Source organism: Canis aureus, chromosome 27 (assembly GCF_053574225.1).
Source record: "Canis aureus isolate CA01 chromosome 27, VMU_Caureus_v.1.0, whole genome shotgun sequence".
In the NCBI taxonomy this organism is placed as follows: domain Eukaryota; kingdom Metazoa; phylum Chordata; class Mammalia; order Carnivora; family Canidae; genus Canis; species Canis aureus.
The window spans coordinates 9,684,198-9,697,698 of NC_135637.1; the positions used below are offsets into that span (position 1 = coordinate 9,684,198).

Sequence of the window (13,501 nt, forward strand, 5' to 3'; positions counted from 1 at the left end):
TGAGCCACCCAGGCATCCCTGGTTTTTCACTTTAAATGCCAGCCTCCCTGCCAAAAACAGGGAGGAAAAAAAGGCAATCAGCATTTGGCTCAAGAATGGAGTTACATTTGTTTGAGAATAGCTGGTTGCTGACCCAGGCTACTGCACACACTGGCTTTGCTATGAAGTTCTGAACATTATCCCTGAATTCACTGCCCTATATCATTTTTATTTCAGTTTGCCAAGCCTTTACAGTATAAAGATGGAAAAGATACAGCTTACTCTGGCCATATTCAGGTTCCCAAGAGTCTGAGAGTATTGCAAATGATTTTCGGTCATCACTTCATTTTGCCAAGCCCCCCAAATGGTCAATTCCAACAGGCAGGAGAAAATCAAAATTGCAAAAACAAATTCTCTACTGCTACCTGCCCTTCTGTGTAGATGCTGGCAAAGACAAAACTGTTTCTCAAGTTTATTAAATAATGAGAGATAAAGTTCATAATATCATGTTCAGCTGGAACCTGGGTTCCAGATCGGAAAGAAAACTTACTCCAGACCCCACCACCATTAGCAAGCTTTACTCAAGCACTGGACATACATACTATATAAAAGCAACACAGATCTCTGTGCTTCTGTTTATGCTGGGTCTGGGTTCTGGCGATGCTGGTGAGCCTCTATTTACTTCGGTCCCTCTTCTCCCTCCCCTTGGCTCGGTCATCTCTGAAGTCCCTCTCTCTCTCCCAGTCACTTTCTAGCCACACCCTGCTTGGCTCTCTCTCCTGCCATCTCTTTTCCCGGTTACGATCATGGTCTCGGTCCCTCGTCCGAGAGTCCCAGTGTCTTTCTCGAGACCGAGATCGCTCCCGCTTTTCCCGTTTTCCCTCTCTGTATTGATCGTTTTTAATAATTGGCAAATTAATGGGTTTTCGAAAAGGCCGGTCACGCCCCCCAAACCTCAGCTGCCCAGATTCCTTTTTCCCTCCCAGACCTCCTCCAAGTCTCCGAGGGATCCACCCTTTGAGGGTCCTTTCCAGTTCATAGTCCACAAATATCTCATGCTGGTCAATCACCAGGCCGTCTGCATCTCGGTACGCTTTGATCAGAGAACGCTCCTCTTTGTATTCAATGAAGGCATAGCCCTTTGAAAGACCCGTGACCAAGTCCCTCACCAGCCGAAGCCTCCTGATGTCCCCGTAGCGAGAAAATACTTCCTTTAACTTCTCCTCCTTGGTCTGCAAGTTTAGTCTTGCCACAAACAGGGTGAGGAGGGGGTCTCCTGTGACGCCCTTGTTGGGAGTGTATCGGGCCAACATTGCCCTCCAGACAGCACGATCGTGTGGATCTTCATCAGTGCCATCAATGCTGCCAGCTTTAAGGGGGTCATACTCCTTGGCGATGGGCATCCAATCGTTCATGTTCTAGGAAGGATCACAGCAAACCTTTATGTAGCACCTACTGTGAGCTACTCATTTAATCCTTAAAATAACCCTGAGAAATAGATGCTATTATTCACTCTTTCTTCAATAGGGAAGAAAGGACCTAGAGCGTGAGGCCTTCCAGCTACAAAGTGGGTGGGACAATATCAAAGCCAGACAGTGGGGCTCCAAGATGTTGTCACGCACTGCTCAACCCTCCATCCCGGGAAGAAGCACAGGGCAATTTGCTGGGTTTGATCCATCTGTGTATCATCCAATTTAGTCCCATCAGGACACTTACCAACCACATTAAAATGTGGCAACATGGATCAGAATCCAGGCTCACCTTTCAGACTTTAAAATGGTCATAGGAAGACAAGCCTCGGAACTGCTATGAAAATTGGTGTTTTTAAAAACTCTTTACTACCAAGAACCTCAAACATGTACCATGTAGAGAATGGCATAACCTTCCACAGACTCATCACCTGACTGACCAACATGTAGCTAGTCTTGTTTCATCGGTGCCCACTCACATCCTCACTCCTAGATTACTTTGCAGGAAATTCTGGATATTATTACATGCTCATCTGTAAATGTTTTGGTATGCATTATTAAAAGATAAGAAAGATAAGGATTTTTTTTAGCAAAACAAAACTACAAGGGAAAATGGTGTTTTTTAAAAAAATTTATTTATTTATTTATTTATTTATTTATTTATTTATTTATTTATGATAGTCACAGAAAGAGAGAGAGAGAGGCAGAGACACAGGCAGAGGGAGAAGCAGGCTCCATGCACCGGGAGCCCGATGTGGGATTCGATCCCGAGTCTCCAGGATCGCGCCCTGGGCCTAAGGCAGGCGCTAAACCGCTGCGCCACCCAGGGATCCCGAAAATGGCGTTTTTGATGTAGTATTTTGCATAGGTAGCAAAGCTAAAACTACAGTGACCCAGCAGCAGCAGGCTCTTTGATTCAAAAGGAATATGAGATTTTTTTCTCAATCCCCTGGCTGATAATCTGTTTGTGCCTTATGGCATGGGAACTGATTGCAATGGCAATTTTATCCCACAAGCATACTCCTCCAACTGTCGTTTGTTCTGATACAGGATAATTTTTTTTAAAGAGGGTGGGAAAGTTTAAACTGAGAGGAGAGGCAGTTAACATGGTAATTGATTCACATTCTGGTGACTCTGCTAGAATAGTGTCTGCCAACATTTCAGACACTGGTAATGCTCACGTGACCATCTCTGCAAAATTTACAGCCAATATCAAAATATGTTACCTTAAAACCAGGACTCCAGATGATTGGCTAGCTCAGTCAAAGCATACGACTCCTGATGTAGGGCTCATGAGTTCAAGCCCCACGTTGGGTATAGAGCTTACTTTAATTAATTAACAAACCAGGGCTCTGAACAATTTATATAGTACTCTCATTCATTACATCTTTCCATGATATTAAAATATCTATAATTACCCTCTTACTCATATTTTCCTCAAGGATCTTTTTGCTTTCGTTTTTCTTCAGTTGATGGGTTATGTAGGAGGAGTGATTATTTATGGGATAAACTGTGAAATTATATTCCCAATAAAAACACCAAAACAATAAAATCCAAAGTCAACAGCACTGCACTCAAGACCTTTTGAGCATCACTTAGCCTCTTACCACATGCCATTGCAAAATCTGTTTTACCCAGGATTGCTTCTCATTCCTTAAATGTGCCCTAATTCCCCAGCTCTGGTTCTTGCCCTGTGCGATTTCCTCTCCTGGGAACAGCCTCTTCCTTTCCACATCTCCACGTATGGAAATTCTATTGGTCCTTCCAAGCCCAGCTTCCAACCTCCCTGTGAAGCAAATTAATCTGTCCTACACCTCACAGCTTCATGGCTTCTGTAATACCAATCTCATTTTCCCCGAACACACAGTAAACACTCTTCAGTCTAGTGTATGCTTTACTGTATCTCCAGATTCTGGGATACTTCCTGATAAATACTGAGGAACTAAACCAACTCCAATCAAAAGTTAGTGAAGTTCTTTGTTCCAAATCAGACAAAAAGGATGACTTCATTGCAAACTGATAGGCAAAACAACTTTATACTTGCAGAGGCCTTGAGAAAAATCAAGGCCATCCCACCTAAAGTTTAGCATTAGCACAAGTACAGCCATCTTAGGCCCCTGTGAATAAGAGCTGAACTTTATAGGAAAAACTGCAGAATGTCCTCGGCAGGGAATCCCATATCGGAAAGACAACAGAGCTCAGAATTGCCCTAGGCAGAGAATCTGGTATCAGAAAGGCAACAGAGCCCACCTGTGGTAGAAAGTCCCATATTAGAATGAGAACAGAGCTCAATGCCCTTGAAACCCCCATATCAGAATGTAAACAGAACTTGAAAAATTCCTCCACCCCTTCTGAAAATCCTCTAGACTAGCCTATAAAAAACCCAGCTGTAACCCACTTCGGGGTCCAAGTCCCTCCTCCGCTGTGTCCGGTACACTTGGACCCAAGCTCGAGCTTGCTAATCAACACTCGTGTGCTTGCATCAGTGTGGGCTCCTTCGTGGTTTCTCGGATTCACAATCTTGGGCACACCGATACTGTCTGCCACTACCCTGTAAAAGGAGGGCATCTATGCCTGTCTTTGTTAACCAGCAACTCTAATAACAGCTGGAGAAACAAGACAAGAGAGGATTTCAGTCCTGTCTGGGTGCTGTCTCTAACTCACTTTGTATCTCTTCTCTTTCATGGAATTTGTCCACGTGAAAAAGAGAGAGAGTGAGAGAGAGAGAGAGAGAATGCACACTACATTGTTTGACTCTCTTCCTGCTCTAGTATGGTCTAACAATTCCATCCTTATTGGCCCTAACATTCCAGACCGCACTCCCTATCCTCCATCACAGGGCTGCCGGGGGAACACAAAAACCCACAAACATGAGGACCATGATAATTATAGTTAACTTGTACTGAAGACTTAGGGGGTGCCTGCCACTATGCTAAGCACTTAACTCCTCTTGATGAAGGATAGCTAGAAGGCAGGCAGGGACAAGGGGCCCTACCCTAAGAGGAAACCACCCTTCAAAGGATTTTATACTACCCTGGAAGGAGCTTTCCACCAAGTGATAGATGACAAAAACCCAACTGTATGACAGGCGCAGGGAGGGTTAATCAGATTAAAACAGCCAGCTAACAAGCCCATAAAACCCCCTAGACTTAGGAACTCTGGTGGCAACCTCTCCGGCCCCTTCTTGGGAGCTTTGTACTATCACTTTGCTTTCGCTCAATAAACCTTGCTTTGCCGCCCACGACTTTGTCTGCTCTAACCTCTTCATTCTTCAAAGGAGTGTGACCAAGAGCTCTCCGCACCAACAGAGAAAAAAAAATCCTGTAACACCCTCACCTCACAGCACTGTTGGGACATAGGTTCTACAATCAGTGCCATTTCAGATGAGGAGGGAGATACACAAAACTTTCTTTTGCTGCAAATCACAAGTAGCCCTGCCAGGTAGTCACATTCAAGGGCTTTTACCACTCCAGAACTTGAGCTCTTAACTACAGTATTTCCTTAGATGGCTGTCATAAAATATGAAACTTTGGAGATGGGAAGAGCAAAAAACAAAATCCTACAAGGAGTCTGGGTTTTTGAGGCTGAGGAAAGAATCCCTTCCCCAGTCAACAAGAACAGGTCATAAAAGATCCATCAAATAAAACTGACACTATACAGAGAGCATGGTTGGCTCAGTTGAGCATCTGCCTTCAGCTCAAATAATGATCTGGGGCATTGGGCATCAAGCTTCCTGATCAGCGGGGAGTCTGCTTCTTTCTCTCCCTCTGTTCCTCCCCACTACTCTTTCTCTTACTTGCTCTATGAAATAAATAAAATCTTTAGGGATGCCTGGGTGGCTCAGTTGGTTAACCATTTGCCTTCTGCTCAGGTCATGATCCCTGGGTCCTGGGATGGAGCCCTTCATTGGGCTCCATGCTCAGCCAGGAGCCTGTTTCTCCCTCTCCTCCTCACTCTTGATCTCTGTCATTATCTGTCTCTCTAAATAAACAAATAAAATCTTGTTTAAAAATTTGAAGAGATCTTTTTAAAAATCTGAAGGGAATTACTAAGGGATAATCTGAATTTTCTGTTTCTCCTCATTGGTGGTATCCTTTCAATAATAAATGCCAAGGGGGGAAAAAAAACTCTTAAACTAAATGCCAAGAGAGCAGCAGCAGGCATCACAGCTTCTCATTCATCATTCACAGTATTCTTCCCATTGCAGAATTATGTTGAGATTTCCTACAATTTCTTTGGATTTTTTAGATTCGTATCATTATTTCATACATGAGGATGAGATATGAGAGATGAATGGTGGGGGAATGGAACAATTAATCCTTAAAGAAAAAAGTGTGGAAAGCGCAGGAGAACACAGGACCTGGAGGCAGAACACCAGGTTTAAGACCTAGTCCTCTCCTGGCAAAATTTAAACCATCTGTAAAATGTAACTACCTGCCACTTCACTAGGTTTTTGTTAAAATTAAGACAGGGACGCCGGGGTGCTCAGCGGTTGAGCATCTGCCTTCCGCTGGGGTCGTTATCCCGGAGTCCGGGATCGAGTCCCGCGTCGGGCTCCCTGCGTGGAGCCTGCTTCTCCCTCCGCCTGTGTCTCTGCCTCTCTCTCCCTGTGTCTCTAATGAATAAATGAATCTTTTTAAAAATCATAAAAAAAGATTAGATAAGACAGTGTCCGTGAAAGTGCTTTATAAGTTATTATACAGATCAGCTATTAAGAAACCATCCAAGAAAACATGCCCCCCTCTTACTGAATCCCCGGAATTTAGAATATTCCCGCGCTTCGCCCGCAAAAGGGAAATAGAACCGAAATCAGACCCGCCGAAGCCTCCCGAGCATGCGCAGTGGCCCCGCGGCCGCGAAGCCGGAAGTCTGGGTAGAAGAGCCCACATTGCCAGTAGCCCCGCAGCACCCCAGCTTTGACCGATGGCCCTGGAGGCTGCCCACCCCCCGACCTCTCACCCTCTGGGGGGAGAAGGGGCCCTAATTCCACCGAGCTATCGCCCCCGCTGTCCGCAACAAATCCCCCAAGGGCTCCCCCCTTTGCCAGGCGTCAACATGGCGGCCCTTACACGAGTGGACGCAGGGTCCCGGCCCAATTCCCTCGTCCTTCCCGCCGGAGTGGGCCTTGCTGGCGCCAAGCTGCTGCCACTCACCTCGGCAATGCTCGGGCTTCCCTTTCCACAGAGGCCAGCGGACTCCCCGGACTTGAAGCGCCGGGAGATTCCTCGCGCCCGCCTGAGTAGACCTTTACATTGGAGGAAGCAGATTCGCCGCGAGCAGTGGTTTGGTTTTTTTTTTTTTTTTTTTTTTTTAACTTAAAAAAAAAAGTAATCCATGTGTATTGAACCTCCAGGGTATGTCCTCTCCGAAGAGCATGAGCTTTTAGCTTTTCTAACTTTTTGCACGAAGACAAACTCCTAAATTGAACGATTGAGTTGAAAGACTATCGAATGTGCGGTTAGTGCTCTGGGAGGAGCCGAATCACCCTCCCGAGCGAAGGGATGTGTCAGCGCTGTGGGAGTGTCGGTTCTCAGACTCACTTTGGGAATCGGCTTGTATCGAAGTGTCTGCAGAGGGTGCGTGAGCCAGTTCACACTGAAGAGGAGGGAGCCAGGAAGGGTTGACAACCCTGACTCCATCTTGCGTCAGCCACCATTTTGTGGAGTTCGCGGAAGGGCAGCCGCCTCTTGGAATGAACACGCCGCCTCACAGACTTGACCTAAAGAGGTCAACCGACCACCCCGCAGCCCATGCCAGATGAAAGTTCTCCCTCGCTGGGGTAAACAAGCTTTAAACACACCTCTGGGGGATCCCCGGGGGGGCTCAGTGGTTGAGCATCTGCCTTCTGCTCAGGGCGTGATCCCGGGAGCCTGGGATCCAGTCCCACATCGGACTCGGTGCATGGAGCCTGCTTCTCCCTCTGCCTGTGTCTCTGCCTCTCTGTGTCTCTAGAGAATAGATAAAATCTTTTCAAAAATAAAAACACGTCTGGGGAGGGGCACACAACTGAATTGGATTATGCCTCACACCTAAATAGTTGTTTTTTTCCTCGCTCATAGGCACGCTTCTGAGGTTTTTCCTTAGCAGTTTGGAGCAGCCAAAGAAAAGATGTGAAGCCACCTTAGGCACCTCCCGCGGACCTCTGGACCTGCCCAAGTGAGCACTGCAGCCCCGTGTTGCTTCTCTTAGGGCTGCTCCTATAACTGGGGGTGGTGGTGACAGGCATGGTCCTCTCACATCCCCAACCTCCCACCTCGGTATAGCTCAGGAGACTTTTCTTTCTGCCGCCCTCCCCCCTTTTAAGTAATCTCTACACCTAAGGTGGGGCTCGAACTCATGACCCTGAGATCAGGAGTCTCCTGCTGCATGAACTGAACCAGTCAGGCACCCTGAGATTTTGGGAAAGGAGGAGATTTCCTCACTTCAGAACCGATATCAGTTCAGGGGATTCCTCCAATACAGAATGGATACCATTGTCTCAAAGAGCTCTTGATGATCAGCCTGCTGGTTGTACAGATTAAAAATTGGCCCAGGGGCACCAGGGTGGCCAAGGGTCTGATTGCAGCTCAGGTCATGATCTCAGGGTTGTGAGAGGGAGCCCTGTGACGGGCTCCTGGGTCAGTGGAAGTCTGCTTCTCTCCGTCTCCCTTTGCCCTCCCTCACTTGTGCTTGCTCCCTCTCTAAACAGATACATAAAATCCTAATAAGAAAATAAAAAATGGCCCAGGGAGTTGTATGCTTCCTCAACCTGGGTTCAAATCACTAAAGATCTTTTAAAACTTCACTGGCCTCATTGGGGCACCTTTGATATCCCTAAATTGGTATATTTAAGAGCACAATTGGAAAGGTGAAGCCATCATACTTCACAAAATCAGTGGAAGCTTATTTCAATTGGTACTTAGAAGCCCCCAAAAGAACCTACTCAGGGATCCCTGGGTGGCGCAGCGGTTTGGCGCCTGCCTTTGGCCCAGGGCGCGATCCTGGAGACCCGGGATCGAATCCCACATCAGTCTCCCGGTGCATGGAGCCTGCTTCTCCCTCTGCCTGTGTCTCTGCGCCTCTCTCTCTCTCTGTGACTATCATAAATAAATAAAAATTAAAAAAAAAAAAAAAGAACCTACTCAGTCATAGCCTCACAAAAGAAAAAAAATACAAAAGTCAAAGAAAGATGAAAACCGAACAACTCAACACCAAATCAAGAATTATTCTACATCTTCCATTTCCAATTCTGTCTCCTACTGCATCCCTATTTCCTCTGCTATATGGAGATCTTTCCAAAGTTCATTTTTTCTCCTCTGAAATTTCTCCTCCTCAGCCCTGCCACCATCCATCTTCCCGAAACTAATGTCATAGCATCTTTCAAAGTCAAAGTTACTGGTACAAATCACAATAATCTGATCCCCCTTCTTTCATCCTCTGGTCCTAAACATAATCTGATCCCCCTTCTTTCATCCTCTGGTCCTAAACAGAACTTCTAAATCTTGCAAAAGACTTTCCTAACCAAAAGAAAATTCAGAAGAGTTCACCTGAAATTCAGGAGAGTTCACCTGATCTTAGGGTCTCAAGATCTCAGAGTCATGATTTCAAGCCCCATGTTGGGCATGGAGCCTACTTAAAAAAAAATTATACGGGGGATCCCTGGGTGGCGCAGCGGTTGGGCGCCTGCCTTTGGCCCAGGGCACGATCCTGGAGACCCGGGATCGAATCCCACGTCGGGCTCCCGGTGCATGGAGCCTGCTTCTCCCTCTGCCTGTGTCTCTGCCTCTCTCTCTTTCTCTCTCTGTGACTATCATAAATAAATAAAAAAAAAAAATTAAAAAAAAATTATACGGAACCGCCATCTTCCAGTAATTCGCCAAAATGACCAACACAAAGGGAAAGAGGAGAGGTACCTGCTATATGTTCTCTAGGCCTTTTAGAAAACATGGAGTTGTTCCTTTGGCCACATACATGCGAATCTATAAGAAAGGTGATATTGGATATTGGAATGGGCACTGTTCAAAAAGGAATGCCCCACAAATGTTACCATGGCAAAACTGGAAGGGTCTACAATGTTACTCAGCATGCTTTTGGCATTGTTGTAAACAAACAAGTTAAGGGCAAGATTCTTGCCAAGAGAATTAATGTCCGCATTGAGCATATTAAACACTCAAAGAGCCAAGATAGATTCCTGAAGCGTGTGAAGGAAAATGATCAGAAAAAGAAGGAAGCCAAAGAGAAAGGTACTTGGGTCCAACTGAAGCGCCAGCCTGCCCCACCCAGAGAAGCACACTTTGTGAGAACCAATAGAAAGGAGCCTGAACTGCTGGAACCCATTCCCTATGAATTCATGGCATGATAACTATAAAGAAAATAAAAGACCTCAGGATTGTAAATAAATAATAAATAAATAAATAAATAATAAAAAAATTATAAAACAAAACCCTGGATCTTTCAAAAAGAAATGCTTGAAATATAAAAGATAGCTCCAAAAGAACAAAAATCTTGGGAAACCTGGTCAGTGCAATTAAGTGTCCAACTCTTGATTTCGGCTCAGGTCATCTCAGGGTCCCTGGCTCTGTGCTGGGCCTTGGAGCCTGCTTGAAATGCTCTCTTCTGCGCATGCCCTCTCAGCTCCACTCACGTGCATGTACATGTGTGTGCACTCTCTAAAAAAACAAAAACAAAAATCTCAAAAACAATCCCTCTATCCAATTAGAGATGCTCCAAGGACAAAAGAGGGATTTTTTTCAATTCTAGCAAACACCAACGGAGAAACTCCCATAACAATTTAGAATGAAAATGGTTTTATTCTTTAAAAAAAAAAAAAAAGTTTAATTTGGAGCGCCTGAGTGGCTCAGTCAGTTTAACCTACCTTGGCTCAGGTCATGATCCCAGGGTCCTGGGATCAAGCCTGCTTCTACCTCTCCCTGCCACTCCCCCTGCTTGTGCTTGCTATCTCTCTGTCAAATAAATTTTTTTAAAAATCTTTTTTAAAGATTTAATTTATTTGACAGAGTGCGAGCAGAGGAAGGAGCAAAGAGGGAGGGACAGGCAGGCTCCAAGCTGAGCAGTCTGATGCAGAGCTCAATCCCACAACCCCAAGATAACCACCTAAATGAAAATCAAGAGTCAGACCCTAAACCACCCAGGCACCCCTAAGATGATTTTATTTTTATAGATACTGGAGCAACTTCTTCAATCCTCAACCCCCGATTTATTTTCCAGTCCCTTGCCTCAAGAATACAAAAGCACTTAACCATGATCAGAGTCATTTATCAGCCACCAACTGTCCCATCATCTGAACCCCTAGAGTTCATTCTTGGCACTCGACAAGGTAACAATTCCTTTTTATTGGTACCCTCATCCCCAGCATTTTCTTTTATTCTTTAAGTAGGCTCCATGCTGAATGTGGGGCTCAAACTCAGGACCCTAAGATCAAGAGTTGCATGCTCTACCAACTGAGCCAGCCAGGCACACTTCCCCCACCCCAGCCCTTTTGTTAGGAAGAAATTTTTTGTACACTTCCCAGGCCCATATTTCCTTTCACCAAAAAAATGAAATGCAGTTACATCTGCCTCAATCTTCAAAATTTCTAATTCTACCCATATCTGCCCAGTACTGCCCTCCAAGCAGTCCACTGCCCTCCATTCCTAAATATGCTCCCTAATCAATTGTGGGCAGCCTCTCCAACAATTTGGGACATATAACCTCGGCTGCCCCAATAGCTATTCAAATTGATCCATTAAAGAAAAGCCTTACCCAGTATTACATAATACCTTTTAAGCCCTATGTCCATTAAAAGAATAACTCCTATTATTCAAGACTTTATCAACAAAGGACTGATCATCCTCACTACTAATCCTTGTATTAACCCCATTTTTTTCCAGCTAAAAAACCCCATGATAGAGGAAGGCATTTTGTGACCTTAGGGCAGTTACCAATACAGTCACACCCTGCCACCCTATTGTTCCTGACTCTCATACCTTCCTCTAATATACCAGCTGAAACCACTACTTTTTCTGTCATTGCCTTATGCAGTGCTTTTTTTCAGCATCCCTATCAACCCCCAAAGTCAGTATCTTTATACTTTTACACAGAACAGTCAGCAATATACTTGGATAGTCCTACCTCAGGAATATGCTAAAAGTCCTACTTATCTCAAACCCTCCATACTGACCTAAAAGATCTTGATTTCCCTAGGATTTCTACACTTTACAATAGATAGATGATTTATTACTGTGTCCTCCCACCCTAAGGCTTGTCCCACTGACGCTAAATGCCTTCTCAAACAATTAGCCAACAAAGGACACAAAGATCTAAAGATAAATTACAGTTCTGTTCTTCAAATTCCTAGGCTACTTTTTGCTGGATGGGCTAAAAATAGAACCAGAGAGAATTACTACCTTCACCCAGTTCCTTCAGACTGAACGACAATTACAGGGTTTCTGGGTCTTGCAGGGTACTATTACCTTTGCATTCCCAATTATTTCCTCACAGCTCAACCTTTATGTGCCTTCCACTCCAGGCCTGATCCCATGGCCTCAGGAGGCCCAAGATGCCTTTATATCTTTTTTGTTTTTTAAGATTATTTGTTCATTTATATAATCTCTATACCCAGCATGGAGCTCAAACTCACCACCTGAGATCATGAACTCACTAACTGATGGAGCCAGCCAAGTGCCTCACCTCAATATCTTAAAAACAAAAACAAAAAACAAAAAACAGCTCTCTTCCACAACTCTAGGACACCCTAATTACCAACTGCCCTTCTTTCTTGTCCATCTGGGAATCCTTTCTCAAAGGCTTGGAGGCCTACAACAGTCACAGGGTATTATAGTCTTCCATTAGGCCCCAAGGCCAAAGGTGTATCTCCCTAACTCCACGCCCTATCAATCTGCCTCTATCCTCATTACTACCACCGAAAAACTAATACTAGATTCTCCCCTACAGGTATTAGTTCCACATGCTGTTAAAACTCTTAGACTCCCACCACACCCAACACCTATCTGCCAGTTGGCTTACAAAATTTGAATGACAGTTTCCTTCCTCTTCAAACACTTCTGTCTCTCATAGTCCTCTCAATCCTGCTATCTTATTTCCTTTACTCCTTAAAAACTCAGCTGAGGGATCCCTGGGTGGCTCAGTGGTTGAGCGCCTGCCTTCAGCCCAGGGTGTGGTTCTAGAGTCCCAGGATCGAGTCCCACATCGACTCCCACATCGGGCTCCCTGCATACAGCCTGCTTCTCCCTCTGCCTGTGTTTCTCTCTCTCTCTCTCTGTCTCTCTCATGAATAAATAAATAGAATCTTAAAAAAAAAACAAAACTCAGCTGAGCACAAGTTCATCCTTGTGATAGTCTTATTACTTACCCCTCAGTTAGACTTTCACAAAATTCCCTTCAAAAATCCAGACTTTATTTGGTTTACTGATTGATCACTAAAGGATGATCAAGGGGCACCTGGGTGGCTGTCGGTGAAGCATCTGCCCTTGGCTCAGGTCATAATCTCAGGGTCCTGGGATTGAGCCCCCCATGGGGCTCCCTGCTCAGTGGGGAGTCTGCTTCTCCCTCTCCCTCTGCCCCTCCTCCCTGCTCATGTTCACTCTCTATCAAATAAGTAAAATATATATTTTTTAAATGATCAAGAAAAATACAAAAACAAAACAAAAAAACAAAAAAAAGAAAAATACAATGCAGGACACTCTAGTATCCACTGAAAAAATTATCAAAGGTTCATGTGTCCCAAAAAGCTTAATTACATGCTCTAGTAAGAGCATGCCAATTGATAATAAATAAAACTCAGTCGGTGGAACATGTGACTCTTGATCTCCAGGTTGTAAGTTTTTTTTCTTTTAAGAGGTACTTCCTATTTCTTTTTTTTTTTTTTAAGATTTTATTTATTTATTCATGAAAGACACAGAAAGAGAGAGGGAGAGACATAGGCAGAGGGTAAAGCAGGCTCCATACAAGGAGCCTGATATGGGACTTGATCCCAGATCCCAGGACCATACCCTGAGCTAAAGGCAGACTCTCAACTACTGACCCACCTAGGTGTCCCCCCAGGTTGTAAGTTT

At 44.8% G+C, this 13,501-nt stretch overlaps 1 protein-coding gene and 1 pseudogene across 2 annotated transcripts; one reads left to right on the top strand and one right to left on the bottom strand.

Moving 5' to 3' along the window:
- Nucleotides 1–437: 437 nt before the first annotated feature.
- SNRNP35 (small nuclear ribonucleoprotein U11/U12 subunit 35) lies at nt 438–7,046 on the bottom strand. Its single transcript, XM_077875340.1, has 2 exons — nt 6,602–7,046; nt 438–1,397 (listed from the first exon to the last, which is right to left on the bottom strand). The coding sequence occupies exon 2, from the start codon at nt 1,392–1,394 to the stop codon at nt 654–656; it is 741 nt and encodes a 246-aa protein (XP_077731466.1). The 5' UTR covers nt 1,395–1,397; nt 6,602–7,046; the 3' UTR covers nt 438–653.
- LOC144299760 (large ribosomal subunit protein eL21 pseudogene) lies at nt 6,315–9,870 on the top strand (annotated as a pseudogene). Its single transcript, XR_013366445.1, has 4 exons — nt 6,315–7,227; nt 7,508–7,604; nt 8,918–9,060; nt 9,262–9,870. The product of XR_013366445.1 is annotated as a large ribosomal subunit protein eL21 pseudogene (transcript).
- Nucleotides 9,871–13,501: the final 3,631 nt, after the last annotated feature.